We start from the raw sequence: 25,092 nt of genomic DNA on the forward strand, positions 1-25,092 counted from the left end.
AAGAGGGTAATATAGTTAACGTATATCTCCTCCACCCTGGGATGAACACCTTTAACATTTTATAGAACCTTCCAGACTACTTTTTTATGGATATATGAGTGAATATATATTTGTGTGTATGTGCATAATGGCCTCATACATTTCTGTAAGTTACTTTTTTCTTTAATAATATAACGTGTGTAACTGTGGGTTACTGCAGCTAGAACCCTGGTGTCCAAACTCCCAGGCCAAATCTCCTTCTACTACATTACACTACCATGGGGAGGTTTAAAAAAGAAAGGGAAAGTATGAAGGGTGATTTTTCCATAAATTAAATCAACTTTAAAAGGCACATTTGGAGAGTCAGAGAGTACTAATATTGTTAGAAAGAAGAAAGATTTAAAAGCTGGTTAAATCTCATTTTTAAAAAATCCATATGTACCACATTGTAAAAAAGAAAAGGAACACGGCATTCATGATTACTGCGCTGGCAGGGTAGGGGGCAGTTGCATGCTGGGGGTGGCTCTCGTACTGGCTCTTCCACTCTTCACACTTCTGCTCGGCCAGAGCCAGGGACCGCTGAGGGAGATAAGAGGAGAGGGTGGTGCCTTGGGGGTTCCAGGGAGTTGTGCAGCTGGCTCCCTTGCCACCCAGACTGCCCCAGGGTTCCCAGCCCCAAGGATTATGGAGCATCCCCACACCTGTTTGCTCTGCAGTTGCTGTTCTGCACGCATTTTCTCCTCCAGCACTTTCTGCAGTGTCTCCTTGGCCTTCTGCTCATAGCTGTTTTTCTGGTCTTCCATCTGTAATAGCAACTTATTCATTCCCCAAGAAGTGTATTTCTGTAAATTTGAGGCAATTCAACACATACACATTGACCTACTGTGTGCTAAAGCCTGAGCAGGGACACAGAACTGAAAAGAAAGTGGTCCTTGCCCACAGGGCAGAGATGTCAGTCATCTGGTGGACCTTCTTCCAGGCTGGGGGCAGGCAGGGAGAGTCCCTCAGGCGATGTGAGAGGTGAGTGGGGATAAAAAAACTGCCCTGGGCATGCCGGGCATTCTCCCGTAGGCCTTTGAAATCCGACATTTCCAAAGGGAAATCATCTTTCTAAACCTGCTCCTATCTCAGTGGCCAGCATCACCACCCACCCAGTCTCCCAAACCCTAAACCAGGGAACCATCCTTGATTTCTCTCTCACCTTCTTCAAGGAATCAGTTTATCATCAAGCTTTGTCAAGTCAACGTCTTTAACAGCTCATTACCTGTATCCTCTATCCCTACTGCCACCTCCTTAGTTCAGACCCTAGTAACACTATTATATGGATTATATAGAGACTATGTATTATCTTCATGCCTTGCCTCCCTTCAAACCCTTTTCAGTCCTGCAGCTAGAGGGTTCTTTCTAAAACTTAAATCTGATCCCATCACAACCTGCTTAAATCTCTCAGTGGTTCTCAGTGTTCTAAGAATCAGGTCCAAACTCCTTGGCACGGTTCCTACTTACAAGCCCAGACTTTCATCTCATGCTGCCTCCACGCAAGCTGAAGTGCTTGTAGGTCCCCTAAGCACTGTGCTTTTGAGCCTCTGCCTTTGCCCATAAAGCTTCTTCTGCTTAGAGTATCGTGACCCGCGCTTCTCACCTGGTTAACTTCTACCCATGTTCAAGATTCAGCCCTAGAATCATAAATTCTGATAAACTTGGCCAACCATACCTACCCCCCGACTCTTTATGGATTAGGCAGTTTTACTGGTGTTCACATAGTATCTATATTTCTAATCTATTGACTCATCTGTCTCCTTTAAGGGATTGTAAACTCCTTTGAGGCAGGGAGCATTTTTTAAAAAATAAAATTTTTGTAGGCTTGGGGATCTGAACAATATTCAGTAAAGTCAAGTTTTAAAAATTAATACATTTGTATTTTTAGAATTTCTCCTGGCTTCAAGGTCAAAAAGAAAAAGACACAAGAGCAGCTTTGCAAATTCACTGGGGGTCCTGCCTTTCCAGTGCTTTTCATTTTTATGCCCTGTGATTTTTGGGAAAGCAGGAGCCTTTTACTGTCGATTCTGGGTTACCCAACTGGGTAAGAGATAGTCTAGATAATGCAAATTTAGAGTTCAATATCAAATCATTTCCATTTAGCTTTGGAGTCATCTGAAAATTTGGATTTAAATGTTGAGTGGGTCTTACGTTCTTGGAGTTGTCATTAGAAACCAGATACAGGAGTTACTGGTTGAGATCATACATGGTTATGTCCAGGTTATTGGACTTAACCATGCTGGTCACTGACCAGCTTTATCCCCCATTGAAAACGAGTAGACTGGCATTCTGGATTATATGTCAGTCTCTTATGAGCTTGGTTGGCATTACTGAAAAAATAAAAGTTGTGGGTCTGCAAACCCATAGACTATATAGACTATGTTCCCCTGCAGAATTCTAACTACATGGCCACCTTATCTTCCTACCATCAAGTTGTAGGAGTCTGGCTGGTCCATCTCGTTCTCTTGATCTTGAGTCCTCTGCAAAAGACATCCCCCTTTTCTGCACCAGCACATACGTCACAGCCCTGAAGAAAGTGTAGACATCTGAGATACATTAACAGTGGGGGAGGGCTGATATCCCGTGAACAGACACGTAAATGCCTGTTAGACCTGTAAATTGAAAACCAGAGAGGCGGGGCCACACTGGTTTTGGCCCAGGCCACCAGCCACTGGTGTTCCCAGCAAAATGTTCCCAATGTGGGAGTTTGAGGAAGCAGGGAAAGGCAGGTGGTGTGAGTTTATTAGGACTTGAGGCCCTCAGCCTCGCACTGAGGCCAGCTGAACCCCCAGAGCGTGCTTCCTGCCCTCCTATGGGCTGCTACTCCTAAAGGTACTTGGTTTCAACAGTTATTTGTGCATCAGATTACAGACTGAAGGGAGAGGGAACAGCAACCCTAAATTCTTCATATCATACGTCACCTCCCTTTCTCTTCTTATTATATAAGCAATTCATGTGAAAAACAAATAAGACAAACAAAACAAAACAAAATTACCTGAAATCTTGCTATCCAAAAGTTACCATTAGTATTTTGGTGTATACTTGTTCCAGATTTTACTTTATTTTCAACCCTTCATTAAGGCCATTGTAGTCTTGACAGATGATGCTGGCACAAGCACTTGAGATGAGGCTCCTCTTTTTAAAATATTGTATTTGCATTTGGCTTAATTTCTCTCAGGCCCTGCCTTGCCTGGTCCCCAGCGTGGTGTTTTCTGCTGCAGTCTCTGTAAATTGGAGTTGGGGTGATGGGGCGGTCAGGCAGTGCTGTGTGTATCTGTGTCTGTATGAGGGAGGGCAGGCACACTTTCCAGTGTTTCTGGGCAACAAGCAGGCACTCACTGCAGTTTCCTGTCCCTCAGGCCTGGGCTGTGGAGACAGGGGAAGTACCAGGAAGGGGTGGACGACCCCGACCCAGCTAAATGGAAGGCCCAGCTCCGCTGTGTGCTCAACAAGAGCAGGGAATTCAACCTGATGTACGACGGCACCAACGAGGTGCCCATGAGCTCAGTGAAGATATATCAAGTGTGTGACATCCCGCAGCCCCAGGGCTCTATCATTAACCCAAGTGAGGCCCCAGCTGCTGTTGAGAAGGTGGACAGTGTGCCAGGTTCCGGGCTGGGCCCTTAAAGCGATAGTCGACTTGAAAGTCTCCTCGCTTACAAAGTTGAAGAATGGTAAATAAAGCAAGAAATCCTGTCCCTAGAAAGAACCCAGAGAACAAAAGATATAAACTCAGCACAGTCTTCCTGCCCATGCAGTGGAACAGTAAAGCATTAGAAAGAAGAGGGGGTATTGAGTTCTATAGAAAATAACTTCTCTTGGGACTCAACACTGAGAAGAGAGGCCAGGTAGTTTAGAAGAAGGAGGGATTAAAACTTAGAAGGTCTGAGTTATAAACCTTGGTCTTTCCATCTCACTACTTGTGGGACATTGAATCAAGTCATTCAACCTTTTGAGCCTCAGCTTCTCTCACTATAAAATCTGGGTTCTCATCTTTCCTGCGTATTTCAAAGGCTGTTCTAAGAATCAATTGACATGACATTATGAAGGCTATTAAGTTCTCTTTATAAATGATGGGTAAGTGATCATTTAATTTGTATGGTATTTTTCCTAGGAGAATACCACCTGATCCCTGTATTTACTCAGTGTTTAGCAAGTTCCGACTAAGAGCCAGATAATTTAGACTTGACCTCCAGTGAATCTAGTGAGGCTCTGCCATGAGGGAAGGGTCTGTCTTCATAGTAAGCTTATAAAGGAGAGAAGCTGTGCTCCTTGGGTCCTTAGAAGGGATGCTAATGTGTAGAAAGGGGTTTAGAGTAGGAATTAAAAGATTTCTAGGAGAAGGGAGTAGGGTCTGCAGCTCCTGGATAGGGGAGGGGATGAGAGCTTGCACTGGGGCTCCGTAGGAGGAGCTGGGAGTGGGGTGAACACCCTTGGTTCCCACTCTTTGGCATTGAGGGTGCACACTGAACCCAAGGAACCTCTGTGCTGGCAGTGCCTAGCTTGAACAGTGGGTCAGCTGCAGGGATGACAGTGCAACGTGAGCACCTCACTTTTGACCTTTGTGTGTGTGTGTGTGTGTGTTTCTCGGGTAGGATCCACTGGATCTGCTCCTTGGGATGAGAAAGATAATAATGTGGATGAAGAAGATGAGGAAGATGAGCTGGACCAGTCACAGCACCACGTTCCCATCCAGGACACCTTCCCCTTCCTGAACATCAATGGTGAGTGGGGTGGGGGGTGGGACAGAGGCATGGAGAGGATGTAAGGGGCTTTGATTTTGCAACCGTTGACACCATATCCACCATTGCACTGGGAGCAGCGACCAGGCCCTGGGGCCAGGCTGCCAGTCTGTTAGCAAGTAGGAGTCATAGGCAAAGGAACCCCGTAGGCATAGTTATCCCAGTGGGGTGGCTTCTAGGCAGAGAGAGCATCTTCTGAATCTTATGTGATAATTCAGAGAAATTGAAAAATTAAATTCATTCTCAATCCCGCATACAAATACACAAGCTGTTATAAATTTTGCTGATTTCCTTCAGGCCAAGTGCAGGGATCATTTTCGTGAATTGTAGGCAAACTCTTCTGCTATTTCCCTCGGTACAAATTTTCTGTCACTGCCTTAACAGCCTCTGCTAAGGCTGTATCATGGGAAACTTGTGGCTCTACAGCTCTTAATACTAGGCTCTGATAAAATTTCTCTACTAGAGACTTTTATCTTTTTTAAATTTATTTATTTATTTTTTTGTGTGTGTGGTACGCGGGCCTCTCACTGTTGTGGCCTCTCCCATTGCGGAGCACAGGCTCTGGACGCGCAGGCTCACCGGCCATGGCTCACGGGCCCAGCCGCTCCGCGGCATGTGGGATCTTCCCGGACCGGGGCACGAACCCGTTTCTCCTGCATCGGCAGGCGGACTCTCAACCACTGCACCACCAGGGAAGCCCTATCTTTTTTTTAAATTGACTTTTTGAATTCAGCTTCCCGGGAAAGATGAATTTAGAGGTTGGAGGGTCACTGTGAGAGCAGGTACTGCATCTCCCATTGCACATTCTGAGGATGCTCAAACAAGGTGAATTGCTCTTCCACAGCATCTTCACTTGAACTTTTCACTGACATGCTCCTAGTCATATGACTTGCATTCAGTTGAGTAGCTTTTCACTACTTTTCTAAGTTCCATCTGGCTGCTAGGGTCAAATGAGATACTTTTGCCACCTAGAAAATTTAGTATATCAAGATGATTCCTGTAGGATTTTGGAGTACCCTTCCCTAGGTGATGCCCCTTCTTTTGAGAATCAGGAAATGACTCTTACTGTCTACTTGCCCTCCTTGACTTACCCTGTCATTTATAACCTTGCAACCAAGTGATGAGTAAAGACAACGATCATAGAGCTCTCTCAGGTTAATATTGCCACAGCTACATTCCCACTTGGTGCAATTTTAAGATTTGGACATTTGGAAATGTGAGATCCTTTCCCAAATCTTTGACTCACTCATTCTGTTATTCTCACCCCTTAAAAGGATGCAACCCATTTCCAGGATCATGATTTCCCTTTTTTTTTTTTTTCATGTTTTTTTAAAGCTAATATTGTGTGTCCTTACGTTATGGGCCACCTTGGATCCTTTATGGAAGCATGTGAACATATATTAAAAATAAAAAAGTAAAATGTGGCCCTACAGCCACACCGGGATTTCATTGCCCCGAGAGAGGAGTTGGGGCGCATCAGTGACTTCCACGAAGCCTATACTTTCAAACAGGCTCCGGTTCAGCCAGTTTCCGGCTTAAGCAAGGAGAATGTTCCAGCGGTATCCAACAAGGAGAACCTGGCGACGCCGGTCTCGACTCCATTCCTGGAGCCGACCCTGGGGAGCGACGGCTCTGTGGTCACTTTCGGGAAAACCCAAGAGGATCCCAAACCATTTTGCGTGGGCAGTGCCCCACCGAGTGTGGACGTCCCCCCCACCTACACCAAAGACGGAGCTGACGAGGCGGGATCAACCGATGGCAAAGTTCTGAAACCGAAGCCATCTAAGCTGGCAAAGAGAATCGCAAACTCCGCTGGTTATGTGGGTGACCGGTTCAAGTGTGTCGCTACCAGACTGTACGCAGACTCCAGTCAGCTCAGCCGGGAGCAGCAGGCATTGCAGGTGAGCACCCCCCACCCGAATTTCAGGAGCCTGACCAGTTGTCAGGTTTTTTTAATGTGTGAAGTGGAGGGGGCCGGGGGTATGATAGGGCAGGACACCGGGCTGATTTGGTTAATGAAGCTTAGGATAATTTAAATGTTTGAAATGTGTCCAGTAAGGGGACGTAAGTGGATACTTTAAGTTATTCTGTAGATTTTAAGCGAACTCCACTCGAATGCTGATAACGGAAGTTTTAATTATTGCGAAGGATGTCTAAAAGACTGCATGACATTTACCTATCAATCGCTTTGATTTCTCTGCCGTTACTGTACGTTAACAAATATACCTAAAAGCGCTGCTTAGAATGCCTTACGTGATACTTGGTGGAGGTGTGTAGCGGCCGCATGTCTGTGAGATTCGTGCAATTTTTTTTTTCCACCAAAAAACAAACAAAAAAAACAAACAAAAAAACAAACCTTGCTTAAAGGGATAGAGTATGTATTTAACTTGCTAGTGAATGACAGATGTTGTATAGGAATTTCCTAAACATATTTTATTTTTAATTAAAAGACAAATAAAGCCAAATTGTTTTGCAATGTTAAGAAAAAAATTGGTTTATGCTTATAAAAATGGATGAAGTTATCTAAATGATCCATTGAGTGCCCATTTTAATTACATAGATGGAAGGATTACAAGAGGACAGTATTTTATGTCTACCCGCTGCTTACTGTGAGGTCAGTTCTTCAAATTTTTATTACTAGAATCTTACATAAACCTTTTGAGTTAAATTTCATTTCCAAATATACAAAGGGAAGTTTGTGGGCCATGGTCGTCTTTATTCATTGTGCATTTGTTTTCTTTTCTGTTGTGTTTTTGTTTCGCTTTCTTTGCGTTGTGTTTTTGTTTTGTTTTATTTACCTTCGAAAGAGAATGTCTGTCTCTATGCCACAGTGTATGTATGGCTATACATACACACCACATATATCTCTACATACATATGGCTTTACGAATAAAGATTGTGTGACTAGTTACACATAGACACTCTTACATTTTTATCGTTCAATTTTAAAATATCTCAGTTGTATCATAAATTGTGGTTGGTTTTGGGCAAACTTTTCTCTGAAGATACTTTCCTTTAAGGTAAGGGCAGTGAAATAGCTTTGGTGGTAAGGTGTGTCTTTTTTCCATCTCCGTTCTCTTTGTAGCGTGCAGTGATGCGCTTCTCAGAGTTGGAGATGAAAGAGCGAGAAGGTGGCCACCCCACGACCAAAGACTCCAAGGTGCGCAAATTCAGCCCCGCTGACTGGGAAAGGCTGAAAGGAAGTCAGGACAAAAAGCCAAAGTCGGTCGCCCTGGAGGAGGCCATTGCCGACCAGAACGACAGTGAGAGATGTAAGTGAACCCAGGCGGCTCGCGTGTGGTACCACGTCGGTGGGAACGGGGCGGTTCCACTCCCAGTGCCGAGGTAGGTGAGAGGAAACAATACGCTTCCGATGGCCCAGCGTCTGGGTGCTGGCTGTTCGGAGAACGGGCTGCTCTGGCCACCCTTCCCAGCTGTGGATTGCAAGGCTGGTTGTCCTTTTGAGCGTTGCGGCATCCAGGAGTGAAGCACCTATGAAATGTTTCCTGGCACGCGTCTCCTTTTTCTGGAGAAATGCTAGTCCTGTAGTTAGTAATAGTCTGATACAGTAGAGCAGAGGAATGGCAGTGCAAGACCTCTAGCGTAGCGGGTATGTGTTCTGTTTTGTAGCAGGTACGGATACGGGTTTTTGGTAGCAGTGGAATGACACTTGCAGCCAGAGCCAGACCCTCCAGAGTGACAGTCTCCTATGGGAGGGAGTGGAGAGTACTCGGATTCTCCCTCCAAAGGCAGAGGTTTCGTTAAAATGAGATGAGGGCTGATGAAGGCACCAGAAAGATGAGCATAATTATTTTCTGTGGCAGGCTTGTTTGCAGTCATTAGGAGTTGACAGCACGCTCCAAGGGTGTGGGATAAACGAGGGCGTTCTTCCTACCAGACAGGGTGTATTATGTTTTGGAGGCAAAATTGGAGAGAAAGCTAGTGTTTGCCTCGAGTCACACTCTGCTCTCCCATCAGCTGCTCCCCCACTGGGGTTAACTTCGGGCTTTGCCCTCGAGACTTCCTGGGCTAATGAGATGTGTTGGCAGCAAGTGGAGGTCTTTCTCCCGCTTTCCTCAGTGTGCGTGCTTGTGGCCTGCAGCCTGCTCCGGACCCCAGAAACCTCACCGGTGATGGTGAGTGAGGGCACCTAGGTGAACGTCGAGGACAGGGTGGGCATGAAATCCTCCTGAGACAGGACAGTCGGGGGTGGTGGGCACATTTGGGAGGCCTAGGCCCGTGGACCCAGTCGTAGGGTCGGCGTTCGCCCGCACGCTTAGGTCGTGGGTGCCTGATGCAGTTCGGGAAAATTGTGTGCTTCTCTCTGCTGCTTGGGGCACTGCCCTCCCCCAGCTCATCTTTGGGGTCAGACAAAGGCCTGTGGCCAGGGTTCTGGGTAAGCCACACCGGGACCGGTTTGTCCTACGTGGCTCCCATAGAAGGGGATTTCTGGGGCTAGTCAGTGGCGGCCTTACCCGAGGGATGGGGCTCTTGATGTGCCTGGAGTAGACGATTCCGAGCTCCTCCCCTCGGGATTGGAATGAAAAACGGAGGGTCCAGGCCAGCCTGGAGTGAAGCAGCAAGAAGGCCTCCCTCCTTGCCTGTGCTCACAGCTGACACGCAGCCCTTACCCTCCTGAGTGGCCTCATAACTCAGCTCTTGGGGAAGTTTCTCAGAGAGATGTGATAAAAGTGGGCAAGGCCAAGTTCACGGGGATGCACTTTTCTGAGGAGGGGATCTGCCTGTTCTGGGTGGACGGTGAGGGAGGCTGGAGGAAGGGAGCGGGCAGTTAACCGGCCTCGAGTCTTCTTGCCCTTTTCTCCAGCAACGTGGCCAAACCCAGGGTGGCCGCCGCCCTTCACGTCTCAGTGGTCTCACCCGCCCTTCTTCCCAGAGACGTTTGTGTGCGTCCTTCCCAGTCTTTCCTGCTGAGTGTGGAGTCGAGAACTCGGTATGGCTGATGGGGAGCAGGGCCTGAGCCCCAGATGATTCCGAAAGCCCCCTCCCCACACTGCCTGCCTCCAGTCTCAGACCGACCGACGGGTCTCTTCCTGGAGCACCCGGGACATGGCCCAGTGAGCCATGAATCGCCACCATGGGAGGTCAGGAGAAGGGTTGGGGAAGTTGAGGGGCTCCGTTTGAAAGATTGGGGCAATGGAGGTGGGTTCCCCATCCACCCTCTGTCTTGTAGAGACGTGTGGTTTGTAAATAGCTGGTCAGGAAAGGTCACCTGAAGGGGCCACTGTTCTTACTGCGGCCTCCACATCCAAGGCACAGCAGGTGTTCATTCCATTCAGCTGGATATGAATGGGCCTTCTTGTTCTTGGGCCATCATGTCTTGAGCTGATATGGGCTCAGGTCCTTCTCATGGGTGTCGGTGTGGCCGAGAGCCGAGCTGTGAGCACATGGGAGCTGGGGCGGGGATTTGGGGCGGGCAGGGGTCACAGAGAGGGTCCAGGACGCCTTCAAGATGCCTTCCCCCTTCTGAGGCAGCCCCTACCCATGGAGGGACCAGGAGCTTCTAAGGTGGTGGGTGCTGTTTGCGCGGCCCTGGTTGTCCTGGTGCGGGTGCATCTTGTTGCTAGGGGCTTGTTTAAAAAAGAAATTAACTTGAAAGCACAGTGGCTGAGATACTCATTTATTCTTTATGGTCACACGGGTGGCTGAGTGAAATTTTTATTTTGGAAGTTCACCAAATGAGTTTGGAGGTTCCTCAGACTTGGAAGTTCATCACTAGGAACCCTCAGTGGCATTTGAAGATGGGGCGGGGCAAGGAGGCATTGGTCCCTTCCTTCTCAAACTTGGAGTAACCATCTCCCTTGCCAACCACTTGGCTGGGACAGGCCTAGGACCTGCTCAGTGGCAGTGCCTGGCCAGGAGCTGGAGGAAGCCTCAGTCAAGGGGCTTCATGAAACTTCTTTGCTCAGGGAACTTCTCTTCCAGCTGAGCACCTGCACGTTTGTAAACTACTTTGGAACAGAGATCCCCTGCACTCCTTCTGTAGCGGGTGTAACTTTTAACAAGGTTAGCCCTGACTGGAGGTGCTATTATAGTTAAGCTACAGAGAAGGGGATTTTAATCCTGGGGAGCCTTCCAGCGACTCAGAACCCTCTCACCTTGTTTAGGCCTCGCTGGGCATGGCTCAACAGTGGTGAGGGTGCTTTGTTGCCACAGTGACTTGTAAATGTTGCTGTGGTGATGCTTCTGTGAGGTGATGCTATGGTACAACCATAATGAATTTGGGATATATGTGCTGTGAGTCATAGGACCATGCTGCAGGGACCACGTTCACATCTTGCTTAGACTGGGTGACCAAGGGCACATGGCTTCCCACTTTTAGAAGGGCCAAAAGTAGCAATGATGGCAAAGCCTGATGGTTAGGATCCCCGTGTATCTATTTATCTCCCCATCTCCTTTGCCCTCAAGGGTAATCCTCCTGTGGGTCGTGGCTAGAACAGTCTTTGAGAAGCTCCAAGTGACACGGAGCCTCTACCCCATAGCTGGTGGCCATGGGTATCTTGGACAGTCGGGGTGTGTGTCCTTCAGGGTTATTACTGGCCTGGGTAAGGTCACACTTGGGGGGCCTTAGCTGAGGGGAATTGAGATCTTTGCCCTAAAAGGCTCCGGGGTTGGGGGAAGGGTGGATGGACCTAGTTTGGAAAAAGAAACTTTAAAATTGGACATGGGGGTTCTTAAGGTAGCCCTTCCATTCCTCCATGGATCCCCTCCCATGGAGCTTTTAGGGAAGGCTGATTGGACCAGAGAAGTCCAATGGTGTAACCAGCAGGGCTCACCTCTTAAAATTTCCTACATTTCAGGCCTGAGATTCAGGCTGGTCTGAAAGTCTTGGCATCTTTTGGTTAAAGGGCTTTTTCCAGCCTTTCTCTGTGCTGAGCCCGGCCCGTGATTATGAAGCCCACCCTGGAGGGAGGCTAGCAGTAACATTCCCACTTTACAAGTGAAGGGGGCCGAGTTGTAAAGCGGCGCCATTCCTGCCCGAGTGTTTAAGAGGGTCACAGAGCAGCCGGAGTGAGAGTTGCAGCACGCCGTCTTCACCGGGCCTGCGGTAGCCTGGGCTGCATCACCCGTAAGCACAGGCCAGGAGTTTGGGGTTTCTCCTGCTGCCATGACAGGAGACCCTCGCGGTTGGGGTGATTCCACCATTCCGGCAAGAGTAGATGGGGATCTGTCCCACCTTGGGATACCCTTGGAGAAAAGCTAAGTGTGTTCCACCATTGAGAACACAGGTCAGGCTAGCCCAGGCCAGGGTGAGGTTCATCCCCACAACTGACTGCCATTAAATGCTGGGAATGCCCCCAAGAGAGGCTGATCAGGGGACCAGCCGGCTGGGCAGAAGTGGGAGTGATACTTGAAGTGGTCTAGGGAGCGGAGGAGGAATGCGAGCAGCATGTGAGGGGTCTGTCTATGATTTCATCTAGAAAAACGGGCTGTGGGAGCTTAGCTCAGGTGTTAACGAAATACCAAACTCATACACCCACCCCCACCCCCGGCCGGTGATGGACACAGGGTCATCTTCGGGGAACTCTTTAACAGCACAGTGATCATTATGGAATTATTTGTGTGTTAGAAACAATGTGACTAGCAAAGCAGTTGAACTGTTTCTTTGGCTAGAGCAAAAGTGAGGAGTGACGTTAGGCTGGGGTGATTGGAGGAAAAGCCCCAAGTGGATGCTAGATTGAGCAGAGGGGGCAGGAGCAACACAGGCGGAGCTGGGGTGTGAGCAGTTCAGCCCTGCCCGCCGCCCCCCCACCCCCCCACCCCCATGAAGGGGGTTGGAGTCTTGTCTTTGAAATGTCTTTAGATGCTTGTTGCCTGGGAAGGAAGGCGTGGAGACGTGCCAGGTGGGTGACTGGTGTCACTGAGGGCCCTCTTCCTAGACAGGAAATAGGAGCAGCCTCTCGATGGCAGTGAAATGCTTTTTCCCCCCACGGGTGTGGAAAGAGGACAGACGGACTTGTAGCAATCTGGTTGAGTTCTTTGAAATTGCCCTTGACCCTTGTGTGTGCACCAGGAAGCCTTTCCTTTCCCTTTGCCAGGCTCCTCTTCCCTTGGTCTCCCCAGCTTCCCAGCCTCCCACCATTCTTTCCCTACCCTTTTTCTTCACCCTCGCCCCTGCTGACCCAAGTGAACATTGGTGCTATGTCTGTGTAGATGGCAGTTGGGGGCTATTTGGTCTCTTGATGACATCAGCCTTTTTTGTTTACTAGCAGCTGTTTCCATAGTAATTCGTAGCTCCGCCCTGATGGGTTGGATCTTACTGTGAGGTCACTCACCCCCCCTTTAAGAGTAAGCCACCTTGGAGAGTTAAGCAGTTAGGGAGTTATCTCACATGCCTACAGAGGGATGGTGTAGATGCCTCACCTTGACCCTTGAAGGATGGATCGTGAGTGGGCTACGCACCTCATTTTCTGCTTTCTTTGCTGGTTGTGTTCAGCTGTCCTTCCTTTGGGACGTCTTTCTGAGGGTTTTGTGCTTCCAGCGTGTGAGGCCCCTCTTCTCCAAAGGGAGGTGGCCTGTTGGTAGCAGATTGCCTTGGGCATGGGGGTCCTGCCTGCTCCTGGTGACCTTTGTTCCCTCCTTTCCGGGTTGTCTCCCCTCCCCTAGGGGAGTGTTATGATGGAAGCAAACCTGACCCCTTCGAAGCCCCAGAAGACAGTGAGGACTACTTCATGGACACGGGGCCCCCCAGAGAGCCCCCCCGCCGACCAGGCGGCCCCGGACGCGTCACGCAGCCCCACCCTCCGGCTGAACAGAAAGCGCAAGGTCTCTGGCGTTAGGAACCACACTGAGACCACTGTGGAAGAGCTCCCGGAGGACTCTCTGCTGAAAGCCAAGCGGAGACGGGTCTCCAAAGGTGAGCTCGGTTTCGCTTCGGGCCCGCAGGGCACCCTACGGAAGTCCTGGAGCAGAGCAGTGGAAAGTTCCAGTCCCACCCTGGATCCCTGGGGGGAGCCACTCACACCTCCCCACCCCCCACCCCCATCCCACCCCCCACCCCCCCAAAGCCAGGTGCCGGGGCTGGAGCCCAAAGGTGGCCAAAGGCAAATAGACCCCCTCCCGAGACTTGGTGACAAGTTCCAGCCAACACAGTGACCACACCCCTCCCCTCCCCCACCCCTGTTAGTGATGTGTAAGACAGTTCGTTCCCCGCCCCGGGGGGCTTCTTCATTAATTTGTAGTTATTTCTCCATTAGCTGACTGGCCTGAGAGGGAAATGACAAACAGTTCCTCTAACCACTTAGAAGAGCCACATTATAGTGAGCTGACCAGCCTGAGGTGTGCATTGAATTAACAGGGCTCCATCCCAGAAAGCAGCGCCGCTTGCTGCACCTTAGAGAATGGCGGGAGCAGCAGGTGTCGGCAGCAGAGAGCAAACCTGGCCGGCAGGGCAGGAAGGAAGTGACCAAGGCGGTTCAGCCTGCGGTCACCCCCCAGGGCAATAGCATCTCCGAAGAGAAACCTGGCAGGAAAAGGGCAGAGGCCAAAAGCAACAGAAGCTGGTTGGAGGAGTCCCTTAAATGCAGTGACAATGAACAAGGTACGCACGGGGTGGGGGGCGCTCCTGGAGGGTGGATCACCCGCCCTCTGTGGGAAACGGCCCTGGAGGGGACCTGAGCGCCATCCAAGTTGACAAGAGTAGCGTGTGGCGAGCGGGGAGTTTTCTTCATGAGGTCCTTTCAGCCTGCACACTTCCTTATGGAATGGACAGTGAGGCGGGAGCTCGACTCCCTGGGCTGCTCCTCATCACCCAGCCCGCGGCTGGGCAGGAAGGGAAGTCTTGGGTGACCCCGGGCGCTTGTCAGTGCCCTCATTCCAGCCTCAGGCTGTCCCCAGTCGCCCTGTCCCGAGCACCCAGGCCCCCCACGGGTGGGGACGGGAGCGCACGAAGGGCTGGCTTCTGCCCTCTCTTGCGGCCCTTTGAAGCGACTTGCCATTTGGCGTTTCGTGGGTTAGCCTATTTGCCGGTTGAATGTGGGATAATTAAAATATTAGTGCTTGGAAAACATAATTGGTATATCTTTAAAAACTGAAGCTGTTCCAACGATCAGTGCTAACAATGGGTTTTTCTTTCCTCATCGGCTACAACTGTGTAACGCCCGCTTCTTCTCCCCCTGACAGATGTGCTGTGCATGGACGAAGAAATGGATTGGCAGCCTTCGCCCCTGCCGCAGAAATACACCGACAACAGCGAGAAACCACCCGGGAAGCGACCGTGCAAAACCAAGCATTTGATCCCTCAGGAGCCCAGGCGGGGCTTGCCGCTGCCAGGGGACTCCTACGTGGACAATGCGGATGGCAAGGTACCTCTTGCCCCTGGCTCTCCCCCGCCCCCCGGGCCTGTGCAGGCACATCCCGCCTGCCTACTTCTCTGCTTCTGGGGACAAAGCTTTCCTTTTCCTGAAACCCTCCCCCCAAAACGTCCCTGCCCCTTCCTAGGGGACCTGTCTCCTGGGTGGTGGTGAAGTTTCCAGCTAGTAAAAATGCAACCCTTTCCTCGCGCCCCGCCTCCCCCTGACAGAGAGGAGGAAAAGTGCTTTCCTCCACTCAGGAGCGGCCTGAGCCCAGTTCCGACTATGATCTTTCGCCGGCCAAGCAGGACCAGAAGCCCTTGCACTGTTTGCAGCAACTGTTACCAGCTTCCCAGGCCTCGCGGCTGACATGCTCAAGCTCCCCTCCAGAGACCACCCAGTCCCGCCCGATGCCACCGGAAGCGCGGAGACTTATTGTCAATAAGAACGCGGGCGAGACCCTCCTACAGCAGTTCGCCCGGCTTGGCTACGAGGTGAGCATCCTTGTGGGTGCCCCGGATCAGGATCCGCCGGCTGCTGCTCCTTGGGTGGGGGACACACTGGCTGGGGATGGGGGGCGGGTCTCAGAGCCCAGCCCCCTCCACGTGGCGGGCTGGGCTGGGTGTTCCAGCAGGGTGTTTGCGTTGGCCCCGCTCACACTGCGGGCTCTTTGGTGGCTTGTTCAGTCGTGGTGTGAAAAGAAAGGCAGCCCTCTGTGATGTTCCGTTCCCGTTCAGGCAGGTAGGCTGCTTCGGCCGGTCCGGCTCCCTTATCTCTGATATAAAATCTGACCTAACCCAGGGCTTGGCGACCAGGGGAATTTTAATGAGCCCTTTTGGATTCTGAATAGCAAGAAGGAGAGTAGTTATTAGCTCTAATAACTTGTGCTGTTTGGGGCAGAGTGATGCCCCTGTGGGGTAGCGGGTGGGAAGTGTCTGTGCAGAGTAGGGGTGGGAGTGGAGCAGACCTGAGCAGTCTCTTTCTGAGAGGGCACGGGAGCCGAGGGCTGATGGGCGGGGAGCAGGGGTTGAGCCTTGCACAAAACTCCCTGTCCACACTGCTGTATCCCAAGCCAGCACGGCTGATGACAGTGATAGCCTCTATTGCTAGAGCAACATAGACAGAAAGACAGGTGATATCTGTCTAAGCCCGTGTGATCTGTAGTAACTCCTTTCACCCTTTTAACATCTTCACTTGGGAGTAACGAGTAGTAGCCCACTCTCGGATGAGGAAATTGAGCCTCAGAGGGGTTAGCAGATACCCGTACAGGTAGCAATCCAGCAGTGCTCCACAGCCCACCACTCCCCACCACGCTCCTCAGCAAGACTGGCTCATATTGGAATTGCCCTTTTTACAGTTCAAAACCTCTGTGAGACAGATGACTCCCTCTGCCCTGTGCAGTTCCCCCACCATACTTGTCAGTAGCAATTGTGATGTAATAGCCCACAGGGCAAAGGCATTTTTCTGTGCTGGCATCAGCCCTCTGGGAGTTGAATGGTGACAGTAAAATGCGGCTCAGCAGGCTGAGCGTGGAGGTGTGGATGAGCACTGGGGTGGCAGGACCCAGGCTGGCCCGGAGCCCTGGCGCCCACACCCTCAGCCAGCTCTATGCCCCCGTCCCCCGTCTCCCGTCGTCCCCCCACCCCTGTCCATAGTGCCGTGAGCCCTTCGAGGTGTGCCTGCCTTGGCCCTAAGGCATGACTGTGGGTGGGAAGTTGGAAGCACTAGGGCTATGCTTAGTTTGGAGGTGTTGTTGTTGTTGTTGTTGTGGGTTGAATGTGCTGTTGTTTATATCTACACGTCTCTTGGAGACCTCTCCATTAGCTAGAGAGCACTTGCTGGTAGTTAGCGCAGTTACTTGCAGGTGAAGTCCAAGGAGCACCCGGTTGGTTTCCCAAGAGCTGAGAGCGGGCGCCTAGGAGGACAGAGCAGATGTTGCACATAGTGCTGAGCTAGACCCCCCGTGGTTGAGAAGATAGACTCCTTGCTTCCAGCAAACGCTGGAGGTGTGGGGGAGCCCCCAACCCCAACTTTTGGGTTAGGGTTGAGAAAGTAGACTCCCGCTTCCAGCAAATGCTGGAGATGTGGGGGGGGCGGGGTGCTGCTGCACCGGCCGTGGAGGGCGGGGCTCCGAGCCCCACCTGTGAACTTGGCATCATTTCCAGCAGCCTCCCTTTGGGACCAGAGACGTCAAAAGACCCTCGTTGGTCCTCTAAGACAGTTTCCATTTTGGTTTGGTGGCTCTGAGGCCTGGACCAAGGGGCACTTGATCCATACTTTTTTAGGCTAACTGGCCTTTGATTGCACAGGAAGCCTTGGGAATGTTTATGGTCGGATTTGTTTTTTTCTTCAAATGTAAATTTCAATATGTAGATTACACAGATCACCAGTGTTGATGCTGAACATTGTGACAAGTAGATAGATGAACGCTTTCAACTTTGAATCCAACTTTCTGGGATTTCTCTGGGCAGAATTTTATTTTATTTTATTTTATTATTATTTTTTTTTTGCGGTATGCGGGCCTCTCACTGTTGTGGCCTCTCCCGTTGGGGAGCACAGGCTCCAGACGCGCAGGCTCAGCGGCCATGGCTCACGGGCCTAGCCGCATGTGGGATCTTCCCGGACTGGGGCACGAACCCGCGTCTCCTGCATCGGCAGGCGGACTCTCAACCACTGCTCCACCAGGGAAGCCCTCTGGGCAGAATTTTAAATGTTGGGATGATGGCCCAGTTGGGAGATGTGGCAGCTTAAACCTTTTAAAATTGAAGGACAGTTTGCTTAACCAGATAAGGGTGTGGTTTGGGAGGGTTTCCCTGAAGTTTTGTCTTCAGCATTCTTGGTTATTTTCTCTGCTTAGCCAAAGATACCATGTGCAGTATAAAGGCTGTCTGAGCTTTATGTCATGATAATCTGGTTCTGGAAGTTAAGAAACACACTCTGGCTTCAGATCCACGTTAAATAGATCACTTGCGTGGCCAAAGACCTCAAACCTTTCCCTCCTAGGAAAAAGGCTTCTATTTCTTAGGCTAAAACGCCAGTGTGCAGCCACATGCTTGTGCCTTTAGCGGTGATGGTTAAATTTTCTATGAATTGAATAGGTCATGTTTTTTAAAAAGTTAATGAGGCATTTAATTAATGAACAACGTCGGGTTCATGGCCTTTATGGTTACATTTTACGGGCAATGGCATTCGGCTTATAGCCGCTGAACAGAGAGCTGTCCAACAAAAGCAGTTGGATTTTGCTCGGGAATGGGTGGGCTGCCCTTCAGACACTCCCGTTTATTTCTAGCGGAGAAAATAAACCAAGGAATGTGTTGCGTCGACAGACTCGCCCTGCCTCTTCACCTTTCAGTTAGAGAAAGTGTTGGTGGTGACGGTTGCCATCCATTTAGAGGCCATCACCCTCCTAGCTAGGAGAGTGTAGTTAGCCCACTTGACCCCCAGCAGAGAAGGCCTGTGGGATGCTCGTCACAGCTGGATTGCATCCCTCTAACTGGGACCCTCTTGGGCCTTTTGAATCTTCCCAGCTGACCAGGTACCAAAGACCTGAGTTATAGGTCTAGTACTTCATGTTAATTGAACTTGGGGTTTAATATCTCTGGGCCTCAGTTTCCAAGTGTCGAATGAGGATAGTACTGCCTTCCTTTCCTGCTATCTCCTGGGTTCCTGTGGGTGACAGAAGACGTCCTCATCTGGGGAAATGAGAAGCACTGTGTAAATAGTGGGATCAACGTGGTTGAGTTAGGACAGCCTGTGGCAAAAAGTCTGACCTGGCCGTGGGGCTACTGCTGCCTTTGCTGCCATCTTCCACGAGAAGAGTGTTGACTTACCCATCAGCTTGGACAGCCTTTCATTTCTAGGTACCCTTGAATCTGCCCTAGTAGTGATGAAGGTTTCCAGGTGAAGGCCATGATTGTCACAGCAAATAAACCCTAGGTTGGGTAAATTGATCTGTGCACAGCAGTTGGTGGCGTCCAGACCTGATCCCAGAGCCACGTGACAGGGCCTCTCCCTGGCTGGGGCACACAACTCATTAGCTTGCAGCCGTCCACTCAAGTCTGGCTAGTGAGGGCCTGCTAAAAGAGCAGCAGCTTCATGCGGTATCCTGGATACCAGGGCTCAGGGCAGGTGGCCTGGGAGCCCAGAGGATTGTGGGCTTTCTGGCAGGTTGGGATGTAAACGGAGAAACGCATTCGTGGGCGTGCCTTTTCTCTTCCTCCTCTTGTTTTGGAAGGGAGCTGCTGCAGTGACCTGAAGTAACAGGGCACCGATGGCCAGGTTTACCAGCATGCCCCATTGGGTTCACGTGGTAAGCAAATGGAACATTCTAGTTCGCTCCCAAGTGAGTGGTCACCTTTGATTGGCGTGTCCTCTAAAGGGCATAAAAGGTTTTACAGAACCCATCTCGCACTTATGGGCGGCTAGAATGCCCCCCGTTTTAGGTTTAACAGATGAGTTACCTGAGAGATGTCACGAGGAGGCCTGTTCTGACCCCATCCCATCCCCCCTTACCCAGCAGACCATGTGTTGGGCCACATGCACGTTCTGCCTACTCCCAGCTCTCAGAACCTGACAGCTCTCTGCTGGGCACGACTTACCCAGTATAAACAGTATAACGTGTTTTCTGGTGGCAAATGCTTTCGATGTGTCTGAAAACTTTCTTAAGGTAATAAAACATTGAATAAATTCCTGCTCTGCTTACTGGGAGTGGTTCATATTAATATTTTAACAAGCCAAAGAAATAAGGTTAATAACAGTGATTCTAATGCACAGTGTTGACACAGAACATCTCTGGCGGGGGGGTGGGGGGCGGTGATCGTTTTATTTGATTCTTGAAATGTGGAGGTTGCAGCCTGTGGTGTATCAGGTTCCTGTCATTAACTTGAGTAAATATGAAAATATTAGACTGATTCTGCCCCGAGAGGGTGGAGTGAGGCAAAATAGAGGGTGGGGTTATTGGAGGCATTTTGTGTCATTCCTCGAGGATGGAGGGAGAGAGCTTCTCTTTAACTCTACTTAACATACAGACAAGAGCATCTGAGGTCCAGGTTCTGATTTGGGGTCTTAACAGGGGGCGCGAGGATGTAGCTGACCTGGGTGTCCCTGCTTCTCTAAGCTGGGGAATGTTCTCCGGCTGATTTAAGCTCTCTTTAAGTGTTGGTCATCCATACTTTTATCTAAACTTGTGTTATCGTCCACTGCCACCGACTGAACAGACCCATCAAGTGAGAATGGTCTGTGCTTGGCAATGTGTCATCTAAGATGTTAGCAGCCGTGACACCTCTGTACTGGTCACGTCGGCCCCTGGGCTGAGGGCTTTCATCGCTATCTGAATGCGTCCTCTCAGCAGCCCTGTGGAAGCTTGGAGAAGTTCAAGGGTAACTTGCCCATGGCCAGGCCACTGGTGCAGCAGAGCCTTAGACAACACTGTCTGCATCTCCAAGCCCTTCGCACGCACTCTCGCCCCCCACCAGGATGCCTGCCGCCTGCCCGCGCCATGGTGGGCTTTTGGCCCCAAGGATGTATGCCTTTGAAAGTGGGCACCGCCAAGCTATGGGGAGGTCAGCCTTACAAGGTTCACTGTATGGTGGTCTGATGGTATCTCCTCTCCTCTCCTCTCCCCGTAGGAAGTGGTCTTGTACTGCCTGGAGAACAAGATTTGTGATGTGAACCACCGCGACAACGCAGGTTACTGTGCCCTGCACGAGGCTTGTGCAAGAGGTTGGCTCAACATCGTACGACACCTCCTTGAATGTGGCGCCGATGTCAACTGCAGTGCCCAGGATGGAACCGGGTCAGTGGCGGTCTTGCTCTTGGCCTGGCCCTGCTGGGGCATAGGCAGTGGTTCTCAGGGTGTGCGGGGAACCCCAGAAGGAAAGATGGAGAGTGAGTGCCCTGTAAGCACACTGATGGCGGAGTCCTCTAGAATGGAATCGGACAGATCTTTCTGGCAAATTTACATAGAACTTTAAAACTGTGTGATGCTCTTATGGACAGAAGTCCCTGAAAATGTTGAGCCTGCATGAATAATCAGGGGTGTTCTCTTTTAAGACCCTGGACTCTTCACCAGCGTCTGTTGAATCACAATCTTTAACATATATGTGAGTTGAAAGTTCCAGGAGTACAGACGGGTCCAGTGGCAACTGGCTTGATAGGACCTGTCGTGTCCACCCACATCCCCGGGCCTGGCCCCCACTCTGTCCTTGACCTCGGTTTATTGGCCAGAGGCCCAGGTCTGAGTCAGCCCAAGCATCTTCCTGGTTGTACCTGGGATGCCACCACGAGGCAGGGCACTGGGGCTTTCCTGACAGTCATAAAATTAGCAAAACCGTAAGGTATTTGGTGGTTCATGGTTTCCAAATAGCATCCTTTCTGGATGGGACTGCGGACAGTGTTCCTGACCCCAGCGGACACGGGCAGGAGGACCCTGTACCCTCCTGAGAACTCGCCCTGCCTGTCGACTGCTTCTGCGCGGGAGGGTTGATCACTCATCTCCAAGTTGGTTTCAGGAGAGGTTCCACTTTGCCCCTAGTTTCTTTTACAAACTGCACTTTTGGGGTTTTGTTTGTAATGGTATAACAATGGCTTGTCGTATCTGCTTCCGTGATGCTGGGGTTCTTCGCCCCACCCCGCCGTACATTACCTTTTTACAGTCTGTCACTATTTAAGTTCATTGGAAACGTTTTCATCGTGGCCTGAGTTCCTCCTTGGGCCATGCATTAAGAGAGATTTGCATTGAAGAATTAGGCCTGAGATGGTCCCTTCACCTGTCCCGTAAAGGGTTATGTGTTGAAATAACAGAGTAATTTGTCGCAGCGACCGTACACTCACCTCCTCGGTGAAATAGCGCGCCTACGAGGCTTGGCCGCACACGCTCGATTTTGCCCCGTGTCCGTAGAAGCAAGCGTCGCGTGCACAGGTGTAATCCCCCGCACGTCTCCTAGGCCTCTCCACGATGCTGTCAAGAATGATCATCTCGAAATTGTCCGCTTGCTCCTCTCCTACAGTGCTGATCCTACCCTGGCTACGTACTCAGGTAGAACCATCAAGAAAGTGAACCACAGCAAACTTCTGGAGAAGTTCTTAACAGGTACGGCAGAGGTCAAGACACGGTTTTGTTCAAGCATCTAGACGGTGACTTCACAGCCTTTCACCTGGGTTCCCCCTACCCCCACCCCCCGTTTACCCTAAGTGACCCTTTACTGGGAAAAGCGGCCCAACGTTAGTCTGTCAAAGAAGAGATACATACTTTGAGTTTTGCAAGGTGGGGGGGCTGGAAAACTCTTAGCTAGCCAGGCTAGATTTTGTTTGGCAGGCTGGGGCGGTGAGGCGGGCAGTCCCTCAGGAAGGCGGGTGGATGCGTGGGGAGGTTTCAGTCAGATACCTGGAGGTGTGTGCAGTGGAACTTGTCAGGAGGTGACACCAGCCCCAGCGTGAGATGTTCCCGAACTCCAGCAGCATTTGCCTCTTACCAGCAGGCGTTATCTTGTTTCTCTCTCTCTCTCTCTCTCCCCATCTCTCTCCAGACTGTTTAAATAACCTGCAGGCTCCTGACGACGGTAACCCCGGTTGCTCTTCGGAGTTCTCTGGCAGCTGTGTGTGTGGTGAGCAGCCTTGTTCATTTCAGTTGGGCTTGTGTGTGGGGGGGGTGGTGCTGTGAGCAGGGCTTGCTTGGGAAAGAATTTTTCCGGGGTCCTTTTTGGAGAACAGCTGGAACCTTGCTCCAGCTTACTGACCTCTCTCTTGTTTGCCCCCCCCCCCGGTTAAAACCAGATGACGAAAGTGGTTACGATGTTTTAGCAAATCCCCCAGGACCGGAGGACCAGGATGACAGCAACGAGGCCTCTGGTGACCTATTGGAATTTGAATTTTCCGAAAGCCCCCTTTTGCCGTGTTATAACGTGCAGGTGTCCGTCGCTCAGGGGTGAGCGTGGCCAGCGTGTGGTCGAGAGCCAGCCCAGCTGCTCTATGGGGTGGCAGGAGTTAGAAATCCCCTTCAGCAGATGAGGGTGGATGGGTTGGGGGGTGAGTGAATTCCTCACCAAGTGTCCACCGACCTCACATAATGCAGTAGAACTTTTCCAGAAAAGTTTGGGGGGTGGGAGGGCTCCCCAGCCAACTGCCCTCATTGGAACACATCCCTAGAGCCCAAAGCACACGGGAGTCAGCGACTGCAATTGCACAGTTTCAGTCACTAAACTCTTGGGGAAGGGATCCTCCCCAAACGGCTACCGTAGGGGCCTTCCAAGGCGCGTGAGGTCCACGGGACGATACTGATGTACCCTCTTCTCATATAAGATTAGAGAAAGCCGTATGTGGCACCTGGGATCTTATGTGTCTTCAGATTTGCTTAGATCGAGTCTTGTCCCCACAGTCGGGCCACTGTGCCCCATGACCAACCCTTCGGAGTGAACACATCAGGAGACCTTGCCTCTGCTGTGTGTTGGCCCCGGTGCTTAAGGAGTAGCATCCTCCTTGGACTCTGAGGCTGGGAACGTGTCTGCCTTTGTGGTGACATTCTATTCGGGATAGAGATCATACAGCGTGGCAGGGTATCAGGAAGGATTGTACCACCTCCCTTCTCGAAAAAGCCTCACTCCCGGCAGCATTGAGGGGCGGGTTGGAGGTGTGGGAAAGGAAAGGAAAGCCAGGTGACCTCGAGTGTTTCTCATGCTCTCCCCGTGAGGGCCGGAGGAGAGGAGAGGTCAAAGAGGTGTTTGCCATCTCCCTTGGGTTGGCACACAGACTGGTTTTCCCCAGTGACTAGAATGGGGTGCACTTACTTGGAGAGGGGTGACCTGAGTTGTGGCCAGAGCCAAGGCAGCACTGGGGTGGCCTGCAACGAGGCTCGTTCCGGGGCGCTGCTCCTGCTTTTGTCTAAGTTGGCTGATCCGCCCTAGGTGGTCTCTTAACACATGCACATGAGTCCAGAGTTCCCCCGCTAGAAGTAGATCTTCCGGGCTTCCCTGGTGGCGCAGTGGTTAAGAATCCGCCTGCGAGTGCAGGGGACACAGGTTCGAGCCCTGGTCCGGGAAGATCCCACACGCCACGGAGCAAGTAAGCCTGTGCGCCACAGCTACTGAGCCTGCGCTCTAGAGCCCGCGAGCCACAACTAGAGAAAGTCCGTGCGCAGCAACAGGCCCAACGCAGCCAAAAATAAATAAATAAATAAATAAAATTTTTTTTTAAAAAAAAGAAGAAGTAGATCTTCTAAGGACAGTGAGAAGTGGGGTGGGGGTGGGGTAATCAAAGTGGAAGCAGCAGGCCCTTTCACCGCCAGGAGACGGGTAGTTCATAGTTGGGAGCGCTTCTCATTTTGCCGGAAACTCAAACCACTGTCCTTTCTCTGGTGCAGGCCTCGTAACTGGCTGTTGCTCTCTGACCTGCTCAAGAAACTGCAAATGTCCTCCTGCATATTCCGCTGCAATTTCCCAAATGCGGAAATTGTCACCATCGCGGAGGCCGAGTTCTACCGGCAAGTGTCAGCAAGTCTCTTATTCTCTTGCCCCAAAGACCAGGAGTCCTTTAATCCGGAAAGTGAGGAGCTCTTAGATCTGGTGGAGTTCACGAACGAGCTTCAGACTCTGCTGGGCTCATCCGTGGAGTGGATCCTCCCCAGAGACCTGGACTCAGACGACGACTGGTGAGCTCGCCGGGGCCCGCCGTGTACAGTGTGTCATGGTGTTAATCCTTGTGCATATGTGTCATAATACGACTATTTCTGTAAAGAAAGGACACTATGAGACACGACTCCAGTCGGAAGGACTTTGAAAAATGTTTTTTTCTTTTTAAACTTTTAAGTCAGTTTTTATGAAGTTGTTAGTAAAGTTTCTTTACTTTTCAATGTACACATGCTTTGGAATATGTTTGTTTTTACTCGGAACAATTGTTTCTTTTCTTTTTTAAGGAGAAAAAAAATAAGGAAAAGGAGCTCCACACTTTGACTTAATTTCATACAAAGCTCCGACGACAGAGGCCACAACTGTTGAGAGTTGCTTTTGGGGCAAATTAAACCAGTAAAA

At 50.7% G+C, this 25,092-nt stretch overlaps 1 protein-coding gene and 1 pseudogene across 2 annotated transcripts in view; both read left to right on the forward strand.

Annotated features, from left to right (window-relative positions):
- Positions 1 to 25,092, forward strand: part of LOC307066040 (centrosomal protein of 78 kDa-like) — a 216,001-nt pseudogene that overhangs the window by 156,369 nt on the left and 34,540 nt on the right. The window lies entirely within an intron of this gene.
- LOC307048621 (BCL-6 corepressor-like) lies at positions 929 to 25,001 on the forward strand (the record flags this gene model as incomplete). The annotated part of the gene is given in 18 exon segments (XM_079697711.1): positions 929 to 999; positions 3,378 to 3,625; positions 4,614 to 4,742; positions 6,177 to 6,661; positions 7,321 to 7,374; positions 7,846 to 8,032; positions 13,386 to 13,456; positions 13,458 to 13,635; positions 13,976 to 14,053; positions 14,056 to 14,368; positions 14,831 to 14,892; positions 14,895 to 15,082; positions 15,310 to 15,564; positions 20,698 to 20,864; positions 22,015 to 22,160; positions 22,597 to 22,674; positions 22,844 to 22,994; positions 24,426 to 25,001. Coding segments are annotated over 18 exon segments (3,153 nt in total). The 3' UTR covers positions 24,718 to 25,001.

Source organism: Hyperoodon ampullatus (genome assembly GCF_949752795.1).
Source record: "Hyperoodon ampullatus genome assembly, chromosome: 2".
Lineage (NCBI taxonomy): Eukaryota > Metazoa > Chordata > Mammalia > Artiodactyla > Ziphiidae > Hyperoodon > Hyperoodon ampullatus.